The following is a 17,657-nucleotide window of genomic DNA, read 5'->3' as shown; positions in this document are numbered from 1 at the left end:
CACATTTTAAACAGCATGCTTTGTATTTGCGGCGATCCCGTGTATGCCCGTACCGCTGGCACTTATGGCATTGCATGGGGCCAGGGCGAGATTTGTAAGGTTTCCACGAACACGTCGAGTCCTCTTAATTTCTTTATGTCATATATAGCTTTACCTTCTTTATTGCGGGTGCATTCAGCTAAGTATACAGGTAAATGGATAATTTTCCCCTCAATAACATGAGTGATTTAACGGTTTTTTGGATGGGTATTTCCATTTCTTTTATTTCAGATTTGATACGTTCAATATCAGCAGTCTTTGGCAGTTTCTCGATGTTCATTTTAAAAGTATGGTAGGGAAGTTCAAGTTTATCTAAAAAATCAGTGAGCATTCTGTAATGTTCAGAGTCGTAAACTCTGATGGTAAGAGTTCCACCGGATAAATTTCCGCGGAATTTTTTGATTTGTAACTTTTCTTCAATAGCATCTTTTAATTTGTTCCAGTCGCCTGCAAAGTCGGCTAGGACAGTGGGAGGGAGATAAAATCACCCTGCTCGTTAGTAGAATCCATATTGTTTTAGAGATTTAATTCCTGGAATTTGTTTTTCTGTGCTGGCTCATTAACCTCTGCGTTTGAAAGAGTGCGTTTATGTGTTATGCGAGGTGTAGTAAAACCTTCTTTATCCGTTATGTTTTTCTTACGCTTAATTTTAGTGTTAGTAGATTCGGTAGATTTATTAGTTTCCATGGTAGCTGGGAGTAATTAGTGGGTTCATCCTCAGTTTGAGTTCAATAACGTACTGGCTTAGTGCTGCGATTTGATTTTTGAGATCATTAAGATAAGCTAATTATTCCTCGGACTGATTGGGAACATCTCTAAGTGAGTAATATTCTTCCTCTAGTTTTTGCATAATAAGCATAAGATTAGATGGACGTAATTCTATAGTATGATTTAAACACCATTCCTCGGTTCTTCTGAAAGCCTCCTCTCTCTCCATGATAATCTGTTGATCCATTCACCTAACCAAATGGCTAAGATTGAATGAAAAACATACTTCTGGGACTTAATAGCCCTTCTGTGCTGTTATATTTATTTTGTGCTCCAGCAAAATCTTGTTTACAAGCAGGTTACATTATAACATAAAAATCAACTTGTGTTAAGAATCACTGAAATGTCTCATCGTACGTACCAGGACCACCAGTATGCCTGATTGCGATCAATTTTCCCCCTTCAATCTTCGAGATTTTCCTTCTCCTGAATGAACTACTACAAGTGCCACTTCAGCATTACTAGATAGAGCCGAAGGTATCATATGGCCAAAAAAATTACGTTCTGCTCAATTTATTTGTAAAATAAGGTGGAAAGGTGGGAAAGAGCACATGTGGTGTAATTTTCTTTAATTACCATAAAGAAATCACATATAGTGCAGTCAAATTGTCTTTCTACTATGACATTAATGTAAATTATTTTAAGATATGAAGTCTAACATATCGTATGTCTAAAAGTTCTTATGCCTTATGTAACTGCCAGCCATTTAAACATATATACTTGCACTTACAAACATGTTTTGAATAAGACAAATATTCATGTTTTTGTATTTTTAAATTTAAAATATCAGTTTTAACTCATGAAATTATAAAACCTATGAAATTAATTTTGTAACACTTGCATTCTTTGATTTTATTTCAAAATATCAGTTAATAATAATCAGTAGAATGACTTTTCTTTCACATGTACTATTGTTCATTATTTTGAAAAAAAAAAAAAAAAAATAGTCTAAGCGTTTTTGGTTAAAAAAAGATATTCAAAATGTTTTCAAAATGAACTCATATAAGTATTCGAATACTTTGAAGAAAGATTCAATAAAAAAATAAATTAATAAAATAACGGGACATTCAATACTCATAATGGTTAGATATCTTTTAGCTAAAGTTACACTTTCACATGCATTTATCTATATTTTTTGAGTAACTGTTGTTCCATTCATACATGTTCAATTTGATTTAAGTCTGAAGACTAAATGAAGGAAGAAGTTGTGATAACTTCCGGACAGTTGTATGAAAACCACATGTGAACATTTAGGGCTGCATGTTTAGAATCATTATCCTGATAAAATATGAATGTATTTTGCATTCCAATTTTCTTGCAGATGCTTTCAAATTTTCATAATAGTTATATACTGATCTATATAATTTTCCGCTATAAATGATACAAGATTCTAGTAAAATTGGCTGCCTTTGGTATCTAGAATACTTGAGAATTGTGTAGCGACTATTCATTGACTTCTAAAAGTCTAGAGCGACAAGTCAAAAGTAGGGTTTAAATATCCTTTTATTTAACTTGAGACCATTTATAGTTGGCCAATCCTGGGCTTACATGAAGTCTCCACTTGGGCTTTAACTTAAGATAGAAAATAAGAAACTAATGCTAACTAACTAAAAACTAGAAAAAGCTGTACAGAAATAACTAACAGAGTTGGCCCTTAATTAAACCTCACTGGTGAATACTAACAGCCACGTAACAATACGGCTGAACGTAGTAAGATTTAGCTTAAAGCAATGACATGCCCAGAAAGGAAGACATGGATTACTAAGCTCTTCCACAGAAATAACTTCCGTAGAAGAAAAAAAATTGACGTGGTCATTATTTTTCCCTGAGACTTCTTATTAAATACTGGTTCCACCTCGTTTATATAAAACGGGATTTTGAAAATTCATTTTGGTAGGGAGTTGTAGGTGGGAAACAAAACAAAAAAAAAAAAAAAAAAAAAAAAAAAAAACCCTACAAAGGTAAATTTTCCATTCCAGGAGTTACGAGAAATAGACAAACCATTTTGCTTCCAACTTCGTGCTTAACAGTATGCAGAACCATATTTAGACTTAATAAGGTCCTAAGCTATTTGAGATATGGGGCCCTTTATAAGTCTGTTATACAGTACAAAGTCCGTAATCCGGACTCGTCGGGACTTGGGCGATTCCGGATTATAGATCATCAGTTTAAATCTGGTATGATGGCATGCAGAAAATATACAATTAAAAATATGAAACCGTAATTTATGGAATAAAGAGCAATTATGATCTAATCCGTATCAAAATTTACGAAAAAAAAGCTTAATATTTAAAAGCTTACATTTTGTTCAATGAATAGCCACAAAATATAATAACTACTACTGAAATATAAATGAATTTTTCTATAAAAAATAAACCTTTATTTATCCCCCCCCTTTTTTTAAACCTCCGGTTCTTAAAATACCATTTGAACTTTGCCTACAACCAGGAACTAGCAAGTCTGCTCTAGGAACAGGATTTAAAAATTTAAAAACCTTGCTCCACAGAACATCCCAGCTGGTTTTTTTTTCTTGAAATAAAATCCAAATATTTTCCTGTGATAAGAGATAACATATCATCATTACAGTCAATAAAATAACTCTGATTTTTTTTTTCTATTATGTCATTCACATTTAATGATTTGAGTTCAACTTAATTGCAAAACAAATATTAGATACTTATGCTTCATAAAACAGAACTCTTAGTATCTAAGCCTGAATTTAAACCAAAGTTTTCCTAAAACCCATACACTAATGATTTTAAAAATACTGATAATTCTTATATTGATTCAAGAATGTATAAAATGGAAAATTTATTGGAATACTGAATGCATAATTCACTTCAATACATAATTTATCTTCTTTTAATATGATACATTATTTCAAAAATTCATATATACAGTTTCATTTTTTAAAAGTATGTACTATACTTAAGAAAGATCTCTCAAATGATGTTGAATTTTAATGATGGCTGTTACATTTTTTAGTCAGTTGTACACTTCTATCAGAAGCAAAAATGTTTTATTTACTACATTCCACCCTTTTGTAGTTCTTTGAATACTGTATATATATTAATAAAACAATTTGAAGGCCCAAAGTCCATAGCTATCCTATAACAGTTAATATGCATGTATGATGCAAGCTCTTGATCATCCAAGGTGACCTTGGTGTATATTACTTTGAATAATCAGTCTATCATATAAAAAAACTGAAATTTATTAATTCTTGAAATTATTCTTAGCATAAAGAACATCAAAATTTTCTCGGTATCTTGCACAGAAGATCCTGTGAAATTCCTAAACAAATATGAAGTTAACTGAATAATATTACTACAAACTGAACATAAATTTCAGAAGTTTTCCCCACCAAAATATACTGAGGAATGGGTACTTGCCATTTTATTTACCATGTTCACATTCTAGGCGCCTAAATAAATGTAATGAATTAATAGAAAAATCAAATTAAAATTCAATTCAAATTTACATGGACTAGATTTTTGAACTATTTGAAATTCAATTCTGTTGTAAAATATATTAACATTTAATTCTTATATTCTTTGGCTAATTCCATTTTTTAAAAATTTAGAAATGACTACAGATTAAGACAACTCTGACCAAATGAAATTTAATAACGTCAATAAAATGTAACAAGTACAATTCAAATGAAATAGAATTTAAAAATTCTGAAAATCATTAGAGATTGAGGGAATGGAATTTGCCTAGTTTAAGTTTAATTAATTAAATACATTCCATTTATTTCTGAGAAACGTTTTTCTTTGTTAAGACTAAAAATTAAAAAAAGGAGAGTAGGCAGCAATGAATTATTCTTCAATATCAAAATGTCCTAATTTCCATACTGGCTTTAGTTATCTATTAAATGAAAGTCCACAGGAGACATTCAGATAAATTTCTAAAATTACTACACTGAAATTCCGGATTACAGACCATCAATTTAAATCTGGTAAGATGGCATGAAGAAAACATAAAATTAAAAATATGAAAACTTAATTTATGAATTAAAGAGCAATTATGATCTAAAGGGTATTAAAATATACAATAAAAATTATTTATTTGTTTACTTTATTAAACATTTCTTTCAACGCGCACATGCGTAAAGAATACATTACGCATAGTCGAAATTAGAAAATTGCAATCAGAAAACTATTTGATGTGTATCCGTAATATAATGACGAGAAATTTGATTTAAATCATATCAAAAACGGAGTACATTGAGATGAAATACTACATTTAGTAAGGAATTATAAGCCGAATAAAATAAAAACATCTGCCCTGAATATAAGGATAGTGCTGACAGATCATTGTGCACCGTGATGTCCCCCCTCCCCCCGCAGAGAGATGTAAAATTGATAAACAGATTTCGGAATGGTTAGAGAAACAAAGGATATGCCCTTATACATTTTTTGCAGCAATTCCACTTTTTGTTTGATGGACATAAAAACATGCTTTCGCTTTGTAGATTCTTCGGCAGCTCCAGAATCAGAAATTCTTTTTGACATAATCTAAAGTTCAAGCTTACTTTTATAAAATTGCTCTAACAGTCTGCAAAAAATAATAAGCCGGATCAAATTAGAAGATTAAGGAACAACACAATTTGCAACATTAAGTGAATTAGATAATTTTAGCTTAGCTTATACCATCCATTGTACATTAAACGCACATTCATAAACGTATTATGCGCATGCGCAGAAAGTTTGTAGCTTTGAGGTCCAGATTATAGATCATTTCAGATTATGGACGTGCAGATTAAAGACTTTTGACTGTATTCTTATAATAGAAAAGGGGTGGTCACTGTATGCTGCAGAAAAGCTTCTCGAACAGAAAGGTGATGATAAAGAAAAACTAAGTTATTTTATGAACTTGAGCATACTCTCTATAGCCACACTTGGAAATTTTCATTTTTTGGGGGTTAAAAATCTATTATCACCTGTGCCACTAAAACGAAGGGTAAAGTTCAATAGGAAAATTTTTTACAGATAACAGCAAGTTTAACGAATTAATCAAATGAAAGAAAATCCAGAATGACTTAAAATTTACACACATGCTCAGACATTCATACCCAGAATTTAAAAAAAAAAAATTGTTTTTGTCAATAATGAAATTCTGAATTTAGTTTCAGTATTGCATGATAATCAAAACCAACACTTAAATGTCACTAACGTGTTTAATGAACTTTTGTCATTATGCAGAATGATACTGGCACAGCTATAACACACTGATTTTTACTTAAAAGAAATGCTCAATTTTTTTTAGTATGATTAGTCTTCATACTAGAAAAATGCTGGATAAATAGCTCAACCACCATACTCAAATAAAAACTGCTATTTATTGGAAACTTGCCTTTACTAGAAAATACACGAGCATAGCCTTTATACTTTAATATCATAAATTACATAAAATAAATAAAACTATTAAAAACTAAATTCCATATTTATTCAAATTGGTAGGATCATCTGCTACTACTTTTTTTTATACTAAAAACAAATAATTATTAAATGATACACATGGCTTGAAATTTATGAATACAGCAAATGACATACTCTTTAATAAATTCATTTCACATTTTGTTCCAATTGATCGATTTACTAGAAGAAAATTTAAATTATGGACATATCCCATATAATTAGCAGAATTCAGTAGTTAAGGTCAAACATTTCACCAATCTGTTTAAGCCTTGAATTTACCAATAATGATACTATAATTAAGGCTTTTTTACGAAAAGTTAACTTCTAATCAATCAAATAAAGCATGTTAACCTGCAAAACAAGGCACAGAATTCAAACTTGAAATCTGAAAAATAGCAAGACTTTTGGGAGAAAGTAGAGATGCTTTTACGCTGCATGGCAACATTAAAAATATACTGATGGTACTTTTCCATTTTCCGACGCAAGCGATAAAGTCGCCAAAAATGGTACAACAGATGGCAAACGGAATATCTCCGCTGGTAACCTTTTACATTCATCTTCAAAACATATCGCAGCCATTTTTTTTATCAGATTGATTGTTTCTTTCCAGTGGCGTAGCTAGGATTCCAGCACCCGGGGACAACTGAAGAATTTACGCCCCTTTCTATGTGTCAAGAATGCAAAACATTCATTAAAAAATTTCGTAGCATTAATTTGGCGCCCCCTGGATGCTGCACCCGGGGACAGATGTCCCCTCTTGCCCCACCCTAGCTACGCCACTGTTTCTTTCAATACTGGCATACAATTACATAGAATTTTTACCAGAAAGTTCAATTTTATGCCCTAATGCCATTCACGGTATTTAAGTCAATTAGGATGCAATCACACAGCTCAGGGAAAGCGAAAATATAGAAAAGATAAAATCAAGGGTTAAATTCATCAATTCTAATGAGAATGCACTAGCGAAGTAAAGTACTGGGTTTTACATAATTCTTAAGTAAGCTATTCATACGAACTGAAATAATACTTGCATTTAAACTTGTATTCCATATTAAAATGTTACTTGAAATTATTGTAGATAATTACTGAATCATTGAGAGAATTAGATTTTTGTAGCATAGTTTGAGCAAAGAATTACGTGAAATGAGATCACTTGGGTTCACGTGATACGAACCTGCGAATCAAGATGTACCATGAAAGCATAGTAAATTCTTAAATTAACGTTTTTAAAAAAATTTATTGTCTTTTTACAAAACTTTAAACGATATTAAAATGTTTATGCCTTTAAAATAAAGAAAATCTTAGAACTAACATTTTTTGACAATTTTTATGTGTATTATGTGTTGTTGCCAATAAAGTGCACTTAGTGAGATTTGCGCCAGCGAAACAGAAAAGTACCATACTGATTTATACAGAAATATTTTAATGCCTTTATTTTTTAAATTGCTTCCAAATGAATTCGTTCTTAATTATACCCAAAAAATTAAAGATTAAAATTGTGATTTAAAAGGTCTACTAGATATTTCGAGAAATGCACAGCTTATGTTAATTATAATTCTGAAGACAAATTCTTGTAATTAGAAAAGCCACTACCTTTCAAATTGAAACCTTTTCCCGACTGCGATATTTTAAGTTTAGAAATGAAAAGGCAGATGTTATTTATGTCTGGATAAAAGGTACAGAGTTAAAAACTGCAAGCAAAAAGTAAAATTAGCTTCTATAATTAACAAACATTCGAAAGTGAATTGTTGGGCATTAAAATAACACAAACAAGAACTAATTATCATACTTATTCAAAAAAGGTAGAAAGAGCAAATTCTATATAGACTAAATAAAAATAATATTCACAGGAAAAGTGCACAGCAAAAATGGATGAGAAAAATACACATGTAAGAATAAATTTTCAAACTGATACTTCAAAAGAACTGCATGACGAACAGCAACAATGAACTAGCTACACACAGAAATGACATTTTTCTTGAATCATTAAATTTGGCACATAATCAGATAAAATAAAAATTTTCGGAAGCACTTCCGCAGAGGATCCGTTAAATGTAAACATCGCCAAAATTGGCGACAACAGTTCAAAGTTGGTAACCCGGCGAATTCGGTGGTCGTAGGTAGCAACCTGATTCTTCAAACGCTTAGACAACGAATCTGTTCTCGTATGTTCTGTGCGTGCTCCGTTTTGCCGCTGGCTGGTGGTGCATCACTACCGGATGAGCAGGTGAAATTGCGGCGGAGGGGGGGGGGCTTATTGACAATTGGTAACACACCTGTTTAGAGTAGTATGACTGTGTTCTTAATAATTAAAAGACTAAACACTCAGAACCATAGGGTACCCAAGTCCTAAAACATGATTAACGTGGGCCGCAATAATATAAGGTTTTAAATAATTAACTAAAGTTTTTATTTTTATTACTCTTATTTTTATCTAAAATAATAGGAATTACATCACTTTTCATGCTTAAAAATTTGACATATTTTTAATGTATCTTAGCAATTACCTTTCAGAAGATGCTAGGTGTTTATATATGATAGATGATTAGAATGAAATAAAGAAGTAATAATGAATAAAAAAAAGTATTATTGGTTCTCTGAGATGAGATTAAAAAAAAAGATTTTTTATTGGTCATCAAAGTTAGTAAGCCACAGCTTTGAGTAATTAATTAAAAGTTTGACTTTTGAAAGATAACAAAATGTATAATGTTCTTATAGTTTTATTTACAATGCTACTCTAAAGGATTTGAATATTATTGAAGATTCTTGGCAATGTCCAGTTTATTGTGAAAAAGGCAGTTGTTTCAAAATAAAATATTTTAAGCTATCAGCAAGTAAATTCAAAAAATAACTTTGAAAATTGCTTGCATAAAATGGATATTTGAAATGTATTATTCTGTAATGAATCCATTAATCTATTATATGTACAGTAGCACCTAACATATGAAACACAATTTTGGGAATATTGACAAGCAAAGCACTTAATGAAAAAAAGACACTTTTAAATGTACTAAAATATTAGTATCTGTATGAACAACAGAGAATATATGTAATGAATAATACCATGACCAAATACCTATATAAACAAAAAATTAAGTATTCTCATCCTCGACACTTGAAAAAGTAATCCTGCTGTGCAACATTTAGTGAATTTCTGATTGCATGATATTGCAAGCATTTTTTTAGATTTTTCCTACTAGTGCTTAAGACCATTGAATACTGGTAGTTTGATCTGTGTTCATATCATGGTTAAAGGGCTGGTTGCATGGTTGATTTTTCTAGTTTTCCTCATATGTAATGCAAATACAAGCCAGTTTCCCTTAGAATGTTCATAAATACATCCTTCTTCAGGTCAACAGCTGGTATGCTTTGCCATATTCGAATAACCTAAACTTTCCTTCAGATTATACATTGAAAGGTTATATCTGTAGTAAGCAGGACAATGATCATTCAGCTTCTATCCGTGTGGGAGGAGTACAGTCAAAAGTCTTTAATCCGAACTCGTCGGGACTTCGGCAATTCCGGATTATAGATCATCAGTTTAAATCTGGTAAGACGGCATGCAGAAATTATAAAATTAAAAATATGAAACCGTAATTTATAAAATAATGAGCAATTATGATCTAAAGGGTACCAAAATTTACAAAAAAAGAAGCTTAATATTTATTTGTTTACTTTATTAAACATTTCTTTCAACTCGCGCATGCATAAAGCATACCTTACGCATAGCCGAAATTAGAAAATTGCAACCAGAAAACTATTTGATTCGTATTCGTGATATTTATAATGACGAGAAATTTGATTTAAATCATATCAAAGACGGACTACATCGAGATTAAATACTACATTTAGTAAGGAATTATAAGCTGAATAAAATAAAAACATCTGCCCTGAAGATAACGATAGTGCTGACAGATCAACTTCCAGTTCATTGCATGCGGCGACGCCCCCCCCCCGCGCAGAGCAGCGTGAAATTGATAAACAGATTTCCGAACAGTTAGATAAACAAAGGATATGGCTTTATTCATTTTTTGTAGCAATTCGTGTTTTCTTTGATGGACATCAAAACATACTTTCGTTTTCTAGAACCTTTGGGAGCTCCAGCATCGGAAATTCTATTTGACATAATCGAAAGTTCAAGCTTACTTTTATAAAATTGCTCTTACAGTCTGCAAAAAATAAGCCGGATCCAATTCGAAGATTAAGGAACAACGCAATCTGCAACATTAACTGAAATAGATAATTAGAGCTTATACCATCCGTTATACATTATATGCGCACGCGAAAACGTATTCTGCACTTGCGCAAACGCATATGCGCAGTCGTAAATGTCTTGCGCGCACGCGTAAAACGCCTATGCACAGAAAGATTTTAGTTTTGAGGTCCGGATTATAGATCATTCCGGATTATGGGTGTCCCAATTAACGACTTTTGACTGTATATTTAAAACATGTCAGAACCATGGGATTCATAACAAAATCAACCATTAATCTTGAACATTTTATCAAGTGTGCCATTTTTCTTACGTTATGGGTTTCACTAACAAGATATTCATACTTTTGTTCAAGTTCACAAGCAGTTCAGCAATACAGTTGCTGGATACTGGTAGTTTGACCCTAGTTTGAATCTTCAGTACTCAGTATCTTGGGCCATCACACTGTCATGGCCCCTAAAGCTATTACTGCTTGGCATAATATAAGCAAAGCATTTACGACTCATTTATGATACAACATTCTGAGAAGTGTTTCATCTGCCTTTCTCATACACCTGAATGCATCATTCAGAAGAAAATGATGTTGCTGCATTTAATTTCATCAGGCCTGATGAAAGGTCTAGAATGCTGCAAGTGCTGGTTTTTTCCCACATCTGTTTTAAGGAGAAATAATTTCAGCGATATCCTGGAACTAGAATTATCCTAGTTTACATATGAATTTGTCAACAGCATATGCTATTTCCTAAAAATCAATGAAAATATTGCTTTTTTCATTCTCATTTTGGATATTCTAAAATGCAGTACTGTATAAAGCATTGATTTACGTCCATTTTAAGGTAAATTTGTTGATCATTTCTTATAAATTTCCAAACATCTTTTTAGAGATGGACTTTCTTCTTTCCAAAGTGAAATGTGTGTCAATACAATTTATTTCAAATGACTATGGCATGACATCTAGTCTTCACTTTGGCATTCATGTTTGTTTCATTATTTTACGGAGACATTGCTATTTATTTTTAAGTGTTTATAATGTGTTATTGAAAATATTTGTAATATACGCATTTACAAAACTTTGCACTGACCAGAGATATAAAGTTAGTCTTCAGTTAAAAGACTTGTTTAGGATTGTGTAAAGTTGAACAATTACTTTGTTTATATAAGTTGAATAGGAGACTGTTGTTTTATGATTTTTTTTGTAATGTTGGATAGTTTCCACAGGCATTGGGAATTTTCTTCATTTGATTATCTCTATGTAGTTGAATAGAAAAATATTTTGAAATTATCAAAATAAATAAGTTATCTATTTTGGAGATTAATTTTGATAACCAGCATTTTGTAACAGCATCATGTTCTTAGTATATGCTAAGAATATCGTCAAAAGAAAAGAGTCAACCAACGTGTGCAGATCTGTGATAAATTTTACTACTTTTGTTATTCCCATGTATATGTAGTTACATAATGATTTGAACAACTGTAATTTTGGAACACTGAGAAACAACTGCTTTAAGTGATTGTTAGACTGTAACTAAATTACTTCAAGTTGCAAATGTGGTCTCACGGCTTCATAGTTTATATTGCAAGGCATGCTGAAAATTTCTAGTTACATTTGAATTGCATTGAAATCTGTGTTTAAACTCAAAATGCAGGTTTCTTTTTCAGGCTAATAAAAATAATTAATAACAAAAAAATTAAGTAATCATATAATAAATATATGCAATATTACACTTACATGATAATTTATACAAAACTATTCCTACATGATTTTTCAATGAAATTTTTTTCTTATTCATTGATCACTCAGCATAGCTCTCCAATAACAATAACCGAAATCAGGTTAGGGTTTGAGGGTTAGTTAAGGAATATTTCGAGTTTAAAATTGCTGGTGGCATGTATCCGTTTGGTTTGGTGTGTTTTAATTATGTCAAAGCATGCAAAAAATATCTGCGTAAGAGAAGGTGTGCCTTTGAGGAGAACTTTATAAGGGATTTTTGGCTTTGCATTCCTGTAACATATTGAAGCACTGTGAAAACACCCATGCAATTAGCTGTCTTTTTTTAGATTAGGACCTAAATCAAACTACCAGAATTCAGTCGGAAAGTAATGAATCATATTATGCTTGTTAGAGTTACATGCAAAAAAGTTAAATTCTGCCCTTACTGTTTCTGAGGTTAGCATGATTGTTAATCAAAATAGTGGATATGTTAGTTTTTATTTTATGACACATGCACACATAAGCACACACTTATTTATGCATGCATAAATAAGTCAGAGCAGAATATAATTTATTCCTATACAAACTTTATTTTTTACCTAGTCAAACAGTTGCAATAGTTTATATTTCAATGAAAACATTGTTTATTTCATTTATGTGATGAGAATTTATTTTCACTCATACTTTGGAAAGCATTTTGAAATTATGTAATGAAGGTACAAGTAGTAAAAGTGCCTTTTTGTTTTTCTTGTGTTTTGACAATTTCCCAAGAAACTGCACTGTTAAAAACAGGAATATTTTCTAATTTTATATTCTTAAAGCATATTTAAAGAAAGATATGAATTTCACTAAGTTATTTTTCAACAAATTGATAACATTGCCATGAAAGACTCATTATTTGCTGTGATCTGCAAATATGATCTGGTTCTGCTTTAAATGGAGAAGACATGTATGTATCACCAAAATAGCTAATGAACAGTCAATTACGATCAACGCATTTCGCGGAAATTCGTTAACAGGCTGTTTTTTATTACAAACAGGAAATGGCATACTGCAAGACAGAGGCAATATGGAGTTAGGGGATCTATGGGAACATAATATCCAGTCCTTTCATTGCTATTAACGATTTTCAGTTTACAGTTTGTATTACGGTTAACCTTTTTAAATATCTTGTAACGTAACTGTACACCGCTAAACTCATGGCTGATTAGCCATTGACGAGCTTGGCGAGTAAATACGCTTCGCCGCCAACGGATCCTCTCCGGAAGAAAACCCAAATTTTCACACGTAAAAGGCAGAATTTTATCCTAGAATATAATAAAAAATTCAGTAATTAAGATCTGAAAATCTTTTACCAATCTGTTAGGCCAAGAACTTACCCGCATTAGTTTTAATGAATATTCTCAACAAATCGCATCTCAATCTGTCAAATAAACTGTGTTAATGTGCAAAACAAGATATTAAATAATACAAACAATAATTGACATATTTATTCAAAAGAGGCATAAAGAAGAACAATTTTTATGCAAACTAAGTAAAAACGGCACATTTACTTGAAATTTTCTCAAAAATTTACTAGCACAATAAAAAGAGACATGGAGGGAAAAAAAATAAAAAAAAAAAAAAGAATTAATTTTTATATCTACTCCAAAAAAAAAAAAAAAATGCAGAATGAGCAGCAGCAACACAAAACAAAGTAGACAATTAAAAATAGTAATTTTAATGAATCTATCATTAATAATGAAATTCTGGGCATATACCACATAATCAGAGATAAAGTACAAATTTTCATACATAAACAGCAGATTTTATCCTACAATATGATTCAGTAATTAAGAGCAGGTAATATTTTACCAATTTGCTAGGCCAAGATCTTACCATCATTGATTCTAATGCATTTTTCAACAAACAGCATTACACATCTGTCAAATAAACTGCATTAATCTGCAAAACAACACATTATAAAAGAATACAACTAATTAACAAATTGGCTCAAAAAAGGCATAACGAAGAGCAACTTCTACATAAATTCAGTAAAAATGGCACATTTACTTGAAATATCCTCAATCAAAAGTTTACTAGTAAAGCTTTTTCATGTGTTAGAATTTTCGTGGTTACTTAAAAAAAATGGAAACAGTAATCTCTACACGACCTAAATGAAAGTGGCGCATTTATCTAAAAACACGGTAATCGGCCAGAAATCTACCAGCACATAAAACAGAAAATGAGCATGAAAAAATATACGCATGCAAAAATTACTTTTAATATTTAATACTAAATATAAGATATAAAGCAAACACTTACCAGAGAAATAGAAACCTTGGTTATTTGACGAATAACCTGAAATTTGCCATTGCGCACATCTAAAAACAAACAACTTCAAATTAATCAAGCAAAATGTGTAAATTTGGAAAACAAGGTATTAAAAATTTATGGTAGAATTTTAGCATACTTACGGATCAAAAACAGACCACTCTTCAACCACAGTTCCAGAAATAAGAATGAGCCGATGAAGCCAAATTACTTGGCGAGAAAGTTATTAGTAGATCTTCATGCAACCCAGAGAATCTCGTAACTCCTCCCATTTTTTCTCGTGAAGATAACCTGTCAACAACGAATTCCAACTCTAAATGTCGTGGCGCATGTTGTGTAATATGTTTTGACTTAGTTCTGAATGTCCGAAAGAAGCTATCGTAAATAAAAATGTCATTATCCTGCATATCGTGTAAGGTTGTATTTTCAGCGCCTGAATTACACCATGAACATTACAAAACTGACTGGCATCGATATAACCTGAAACGTAGGGTTGCTGAATTGCCTCCTTTGACGAAAGAAGAATTCGATAAAAGAGCGGCTGTGTTTCAGTTAAATGCAGAGACCAGAGAAAAAAAAGAATTCTTACGATGTGAATCATGTAATAAAGTGTTTTCCTCTAAAAACACTTTTGTCAATCACTTGAAGTCGAAAAAGCATTTAGAAATGGAAGCTGGAGAACCTAACAGAATGAAAAAATCCGTTTCCGTTGTACCTCAACAGGCAGCAAAAGTTGTTGAAGACGAAAAGAAAAGCGAGACCTGTTCTGATGACGAATGGGAAGACGATGATGATGGTGACTGGGAAAGCTGCGATGAAGATGAAGAAGTAAGAAGAATAATTATAGACACAAATGATTGTTTATTTTGCGATAATGTGAGTGATTCAACCGAAGGTAATGTTACACACATGACCGAGGTACATTCTTTTTTTATACCAGACATAGAATATGTTTCAGATTTAGATGGTTTAATTGCATGTTTGGCTAAAAAATTACATTTATACCATATATGCTTGTGGTGTAGTGAACAAGGGAGAACTTTCAAGTCTGTAATAGCAGCAAAACAGCACATGCGTGATAAAGGCCACTGTATGATGTATAATGAAGGCGAAGCGTTTATGGATTATGCTGATTATTATAATTATGAAAGTGCTGCTGATATAGATGAAGCAGTATCAGATGCTTTGAGTGGTTCTGAGGATTTTGTCGTCTTGCCTTCAGGTGCTGAGATTGTTCATCGTTCGTTAGCTTTGTATTTTAAACAAAACAAGCCAATTTCACCAGATAATAGCCAAAAGGTAAAAAGAATTTTGCAGCATTATAAGGCGTTGGGTTATACTGGTGCAACAGGACAAATGGCTCTCAAAAAGGCTCGAGATATTCAGTTAATGAGAAAGGTTAAAAGTCGTTATGATTTAAAATTAGGAATGAAGCAAAATAAAATGCAACCTCATTTCAGGTCGCAAATTATGTTCTGAATTTATATATGTTAAATTCTATATCTATAAATTTCATGTTAACTCCTTTAATTTTTTTATAAATTTACTGCTTATGATAAATAATTGATGTTTTGTAATTATTTAACAATGCAGAAGCTATCTCATTTTCTGTATTGGTAATTAATATTATGACAAATGTTGAATTTATTCTTTTTGTTGAGATCTTGTTGACATACTTCATACATTGTGGAATCTAATTTAGAGATATCACCTGGGAAATAGGTTTAAAATGGAGATCAAATGTTTTACTTGTGGCTGTTGTTACTCATTTGTATTTTATACTGAAAGAAATAGCAGCTTTGGTGAATCTATTAACAAAAATTCCGTGAGCATATTTATTACATTATTTGCCAAATCTCGATAGTTAAAATTAGATCCAGTGTGCAAAATAAGTTAGAATTCCCTGACAAGCGTTAAAAACCTGCAACCCACTCGGGGAATTTTCCTGAAGGACAAAAAGGAATTTTTCTGTTTACATAGATTTAGGAAACGTTATGGCAAGACAAAATAGAAGTTGGAAAATCGCAAATCATAATTAGTTCATATTTTCGCAAATTGTTATTGGGTGTTAATTTCAGTTGAAAAAATAAAGCTCTATTCTGTTTATGGAACGTTAACAGTGTTTTTATGACATATTTCTTTTAGTTTTAATGTATGAAACTATTTTGTAATGCTGTTTCCAAATATGCGATTTGCAGAAAATTCCAATTTTTTGCACTTTCTGTATTTCGATCTTAACACTTAAACATAAGAACTATAATTAAGACACAATAACACGCCGAATAAATACTAATTCAGAAGTCAAACAACAAAAATCAGCGTTATACCTACAAAATTTTCACAGGACTAGTTTCGATGGTTTTACCGAACCATCATCTTCAGCTGCAAAACCGCAAATGAACAAGATAGGAAATAATGATTAGATAAGATAAGAAAGCCTGGACAAGAATAAGCAAGTGGCGCCATCTGTTGGCGAAACCAGAACTAAAACATAATTTCTCTAAAAGCCGAAGGCAAATTTGGATTGGAATTAGGATCGTTAACTAGAACAGAAAGATTTTTATGAATGTGAAATGCCTCTAGAAAATCCAGTTCTCCAATGGAAGATGTTTTTTGAATAATTTTGGCAGCAGAAAAATTGAAAGTGTGATTTTCGGACCAACAATGTTGAGCAACAGAAGACCTCTGTGTTTCCTTTTTTCTAACATATGCCTCATGTTCTTTGACGCGAAATTTTAAGGCTCTCTTAGTTTGGCCAATGTAAATTAAACCACACTGGCAAGGAATCCTATAAATACCCCAGGAATTCATATCCGGAATGGGGTCCTTGAGTATAGAAGTTGGAATTTTATTGATGGGAGAAAAAACAACCCGAAAGTTAAATTTCTGCAAAATATGTGCAACTTTATAGCTAATTGATGGAAAGAAGGGAATGACAACAGAATTTTTATAATCTCCTAAAATAAGAGTGTGGCTTTTAGTGTGTTGAGATGAGAATTTTTTAACTGCTTGATTAATCCTGGCTGATATCTACATGCATTATTATGAATCAAAATTGTTTGAAACTTTAAACTTCCCGGCATGGTTCCGCTACGTAGACGATACTTTTACCCTGTTTGAAGGTAATAAAGATGATTTAAATAAAGTTCTTTCAACAATGAATTCTATTGATCCTGCTATTCAGTTCACTTTT

At 31.6% G+C, this 17,657-nt stretch overlaps 1 protein-coding gene across 1 annotated transcript; it reads left to right on the top strand.

Annotated features, from left to right (window-relative positions):
- Window positions 1-14,750: 14,750 nt before the first annotated feature.
- On the top strand, window positions 14,751-16,581 carry LOC118196607 (cytoplasmic 60S subunit biogenesis factor ZNF622). The gene has a single exon (XM_035368075.2). The coding sequence runs from the start codon at window positions 14,855-14,857 to the stop codon at window positions 15,941-15,943; it is 1,089 nt and encodes a 362-aa protein (XP_035223966.2). The 5' UTR covers window positions 14,751-14,854; the 3' UTR covers window positions 15,944-16,581.
- Window positions 16,582-17,657: the final 1,076 nt, after the last annotated feature.

The sequence above is a fragment of the Stegodyphus dumicola genome, chromosome 8, assembly GCF_044657685.1.
Source record: "Stegodyphus dumicola isolate Sdum_Otavi_A_Nest chromosome 8, ASM4465768v1".
Lineage (NCBI taxonomy): Eukaryota > Metazoa > Arthropoda > Arachnida > Araneae > Eresidae > Stegodyphus > Stegodyphus dumicola.
The sequence above is the reverse complement of the archived record's forward strand: the minus strand, read 5'-3'. Positions and strand labels throughout refer to the sequence as shown.

Excerpts from the sequence above, each read along its gene's own strand:
- LOC118196607 (XM_035368075.2), top strand. The coding sequence starts at position 14,855 with ATGTCATTATCCTGCATATCGTGTAAGGTTGTATTTTCAGCGCCTGAA.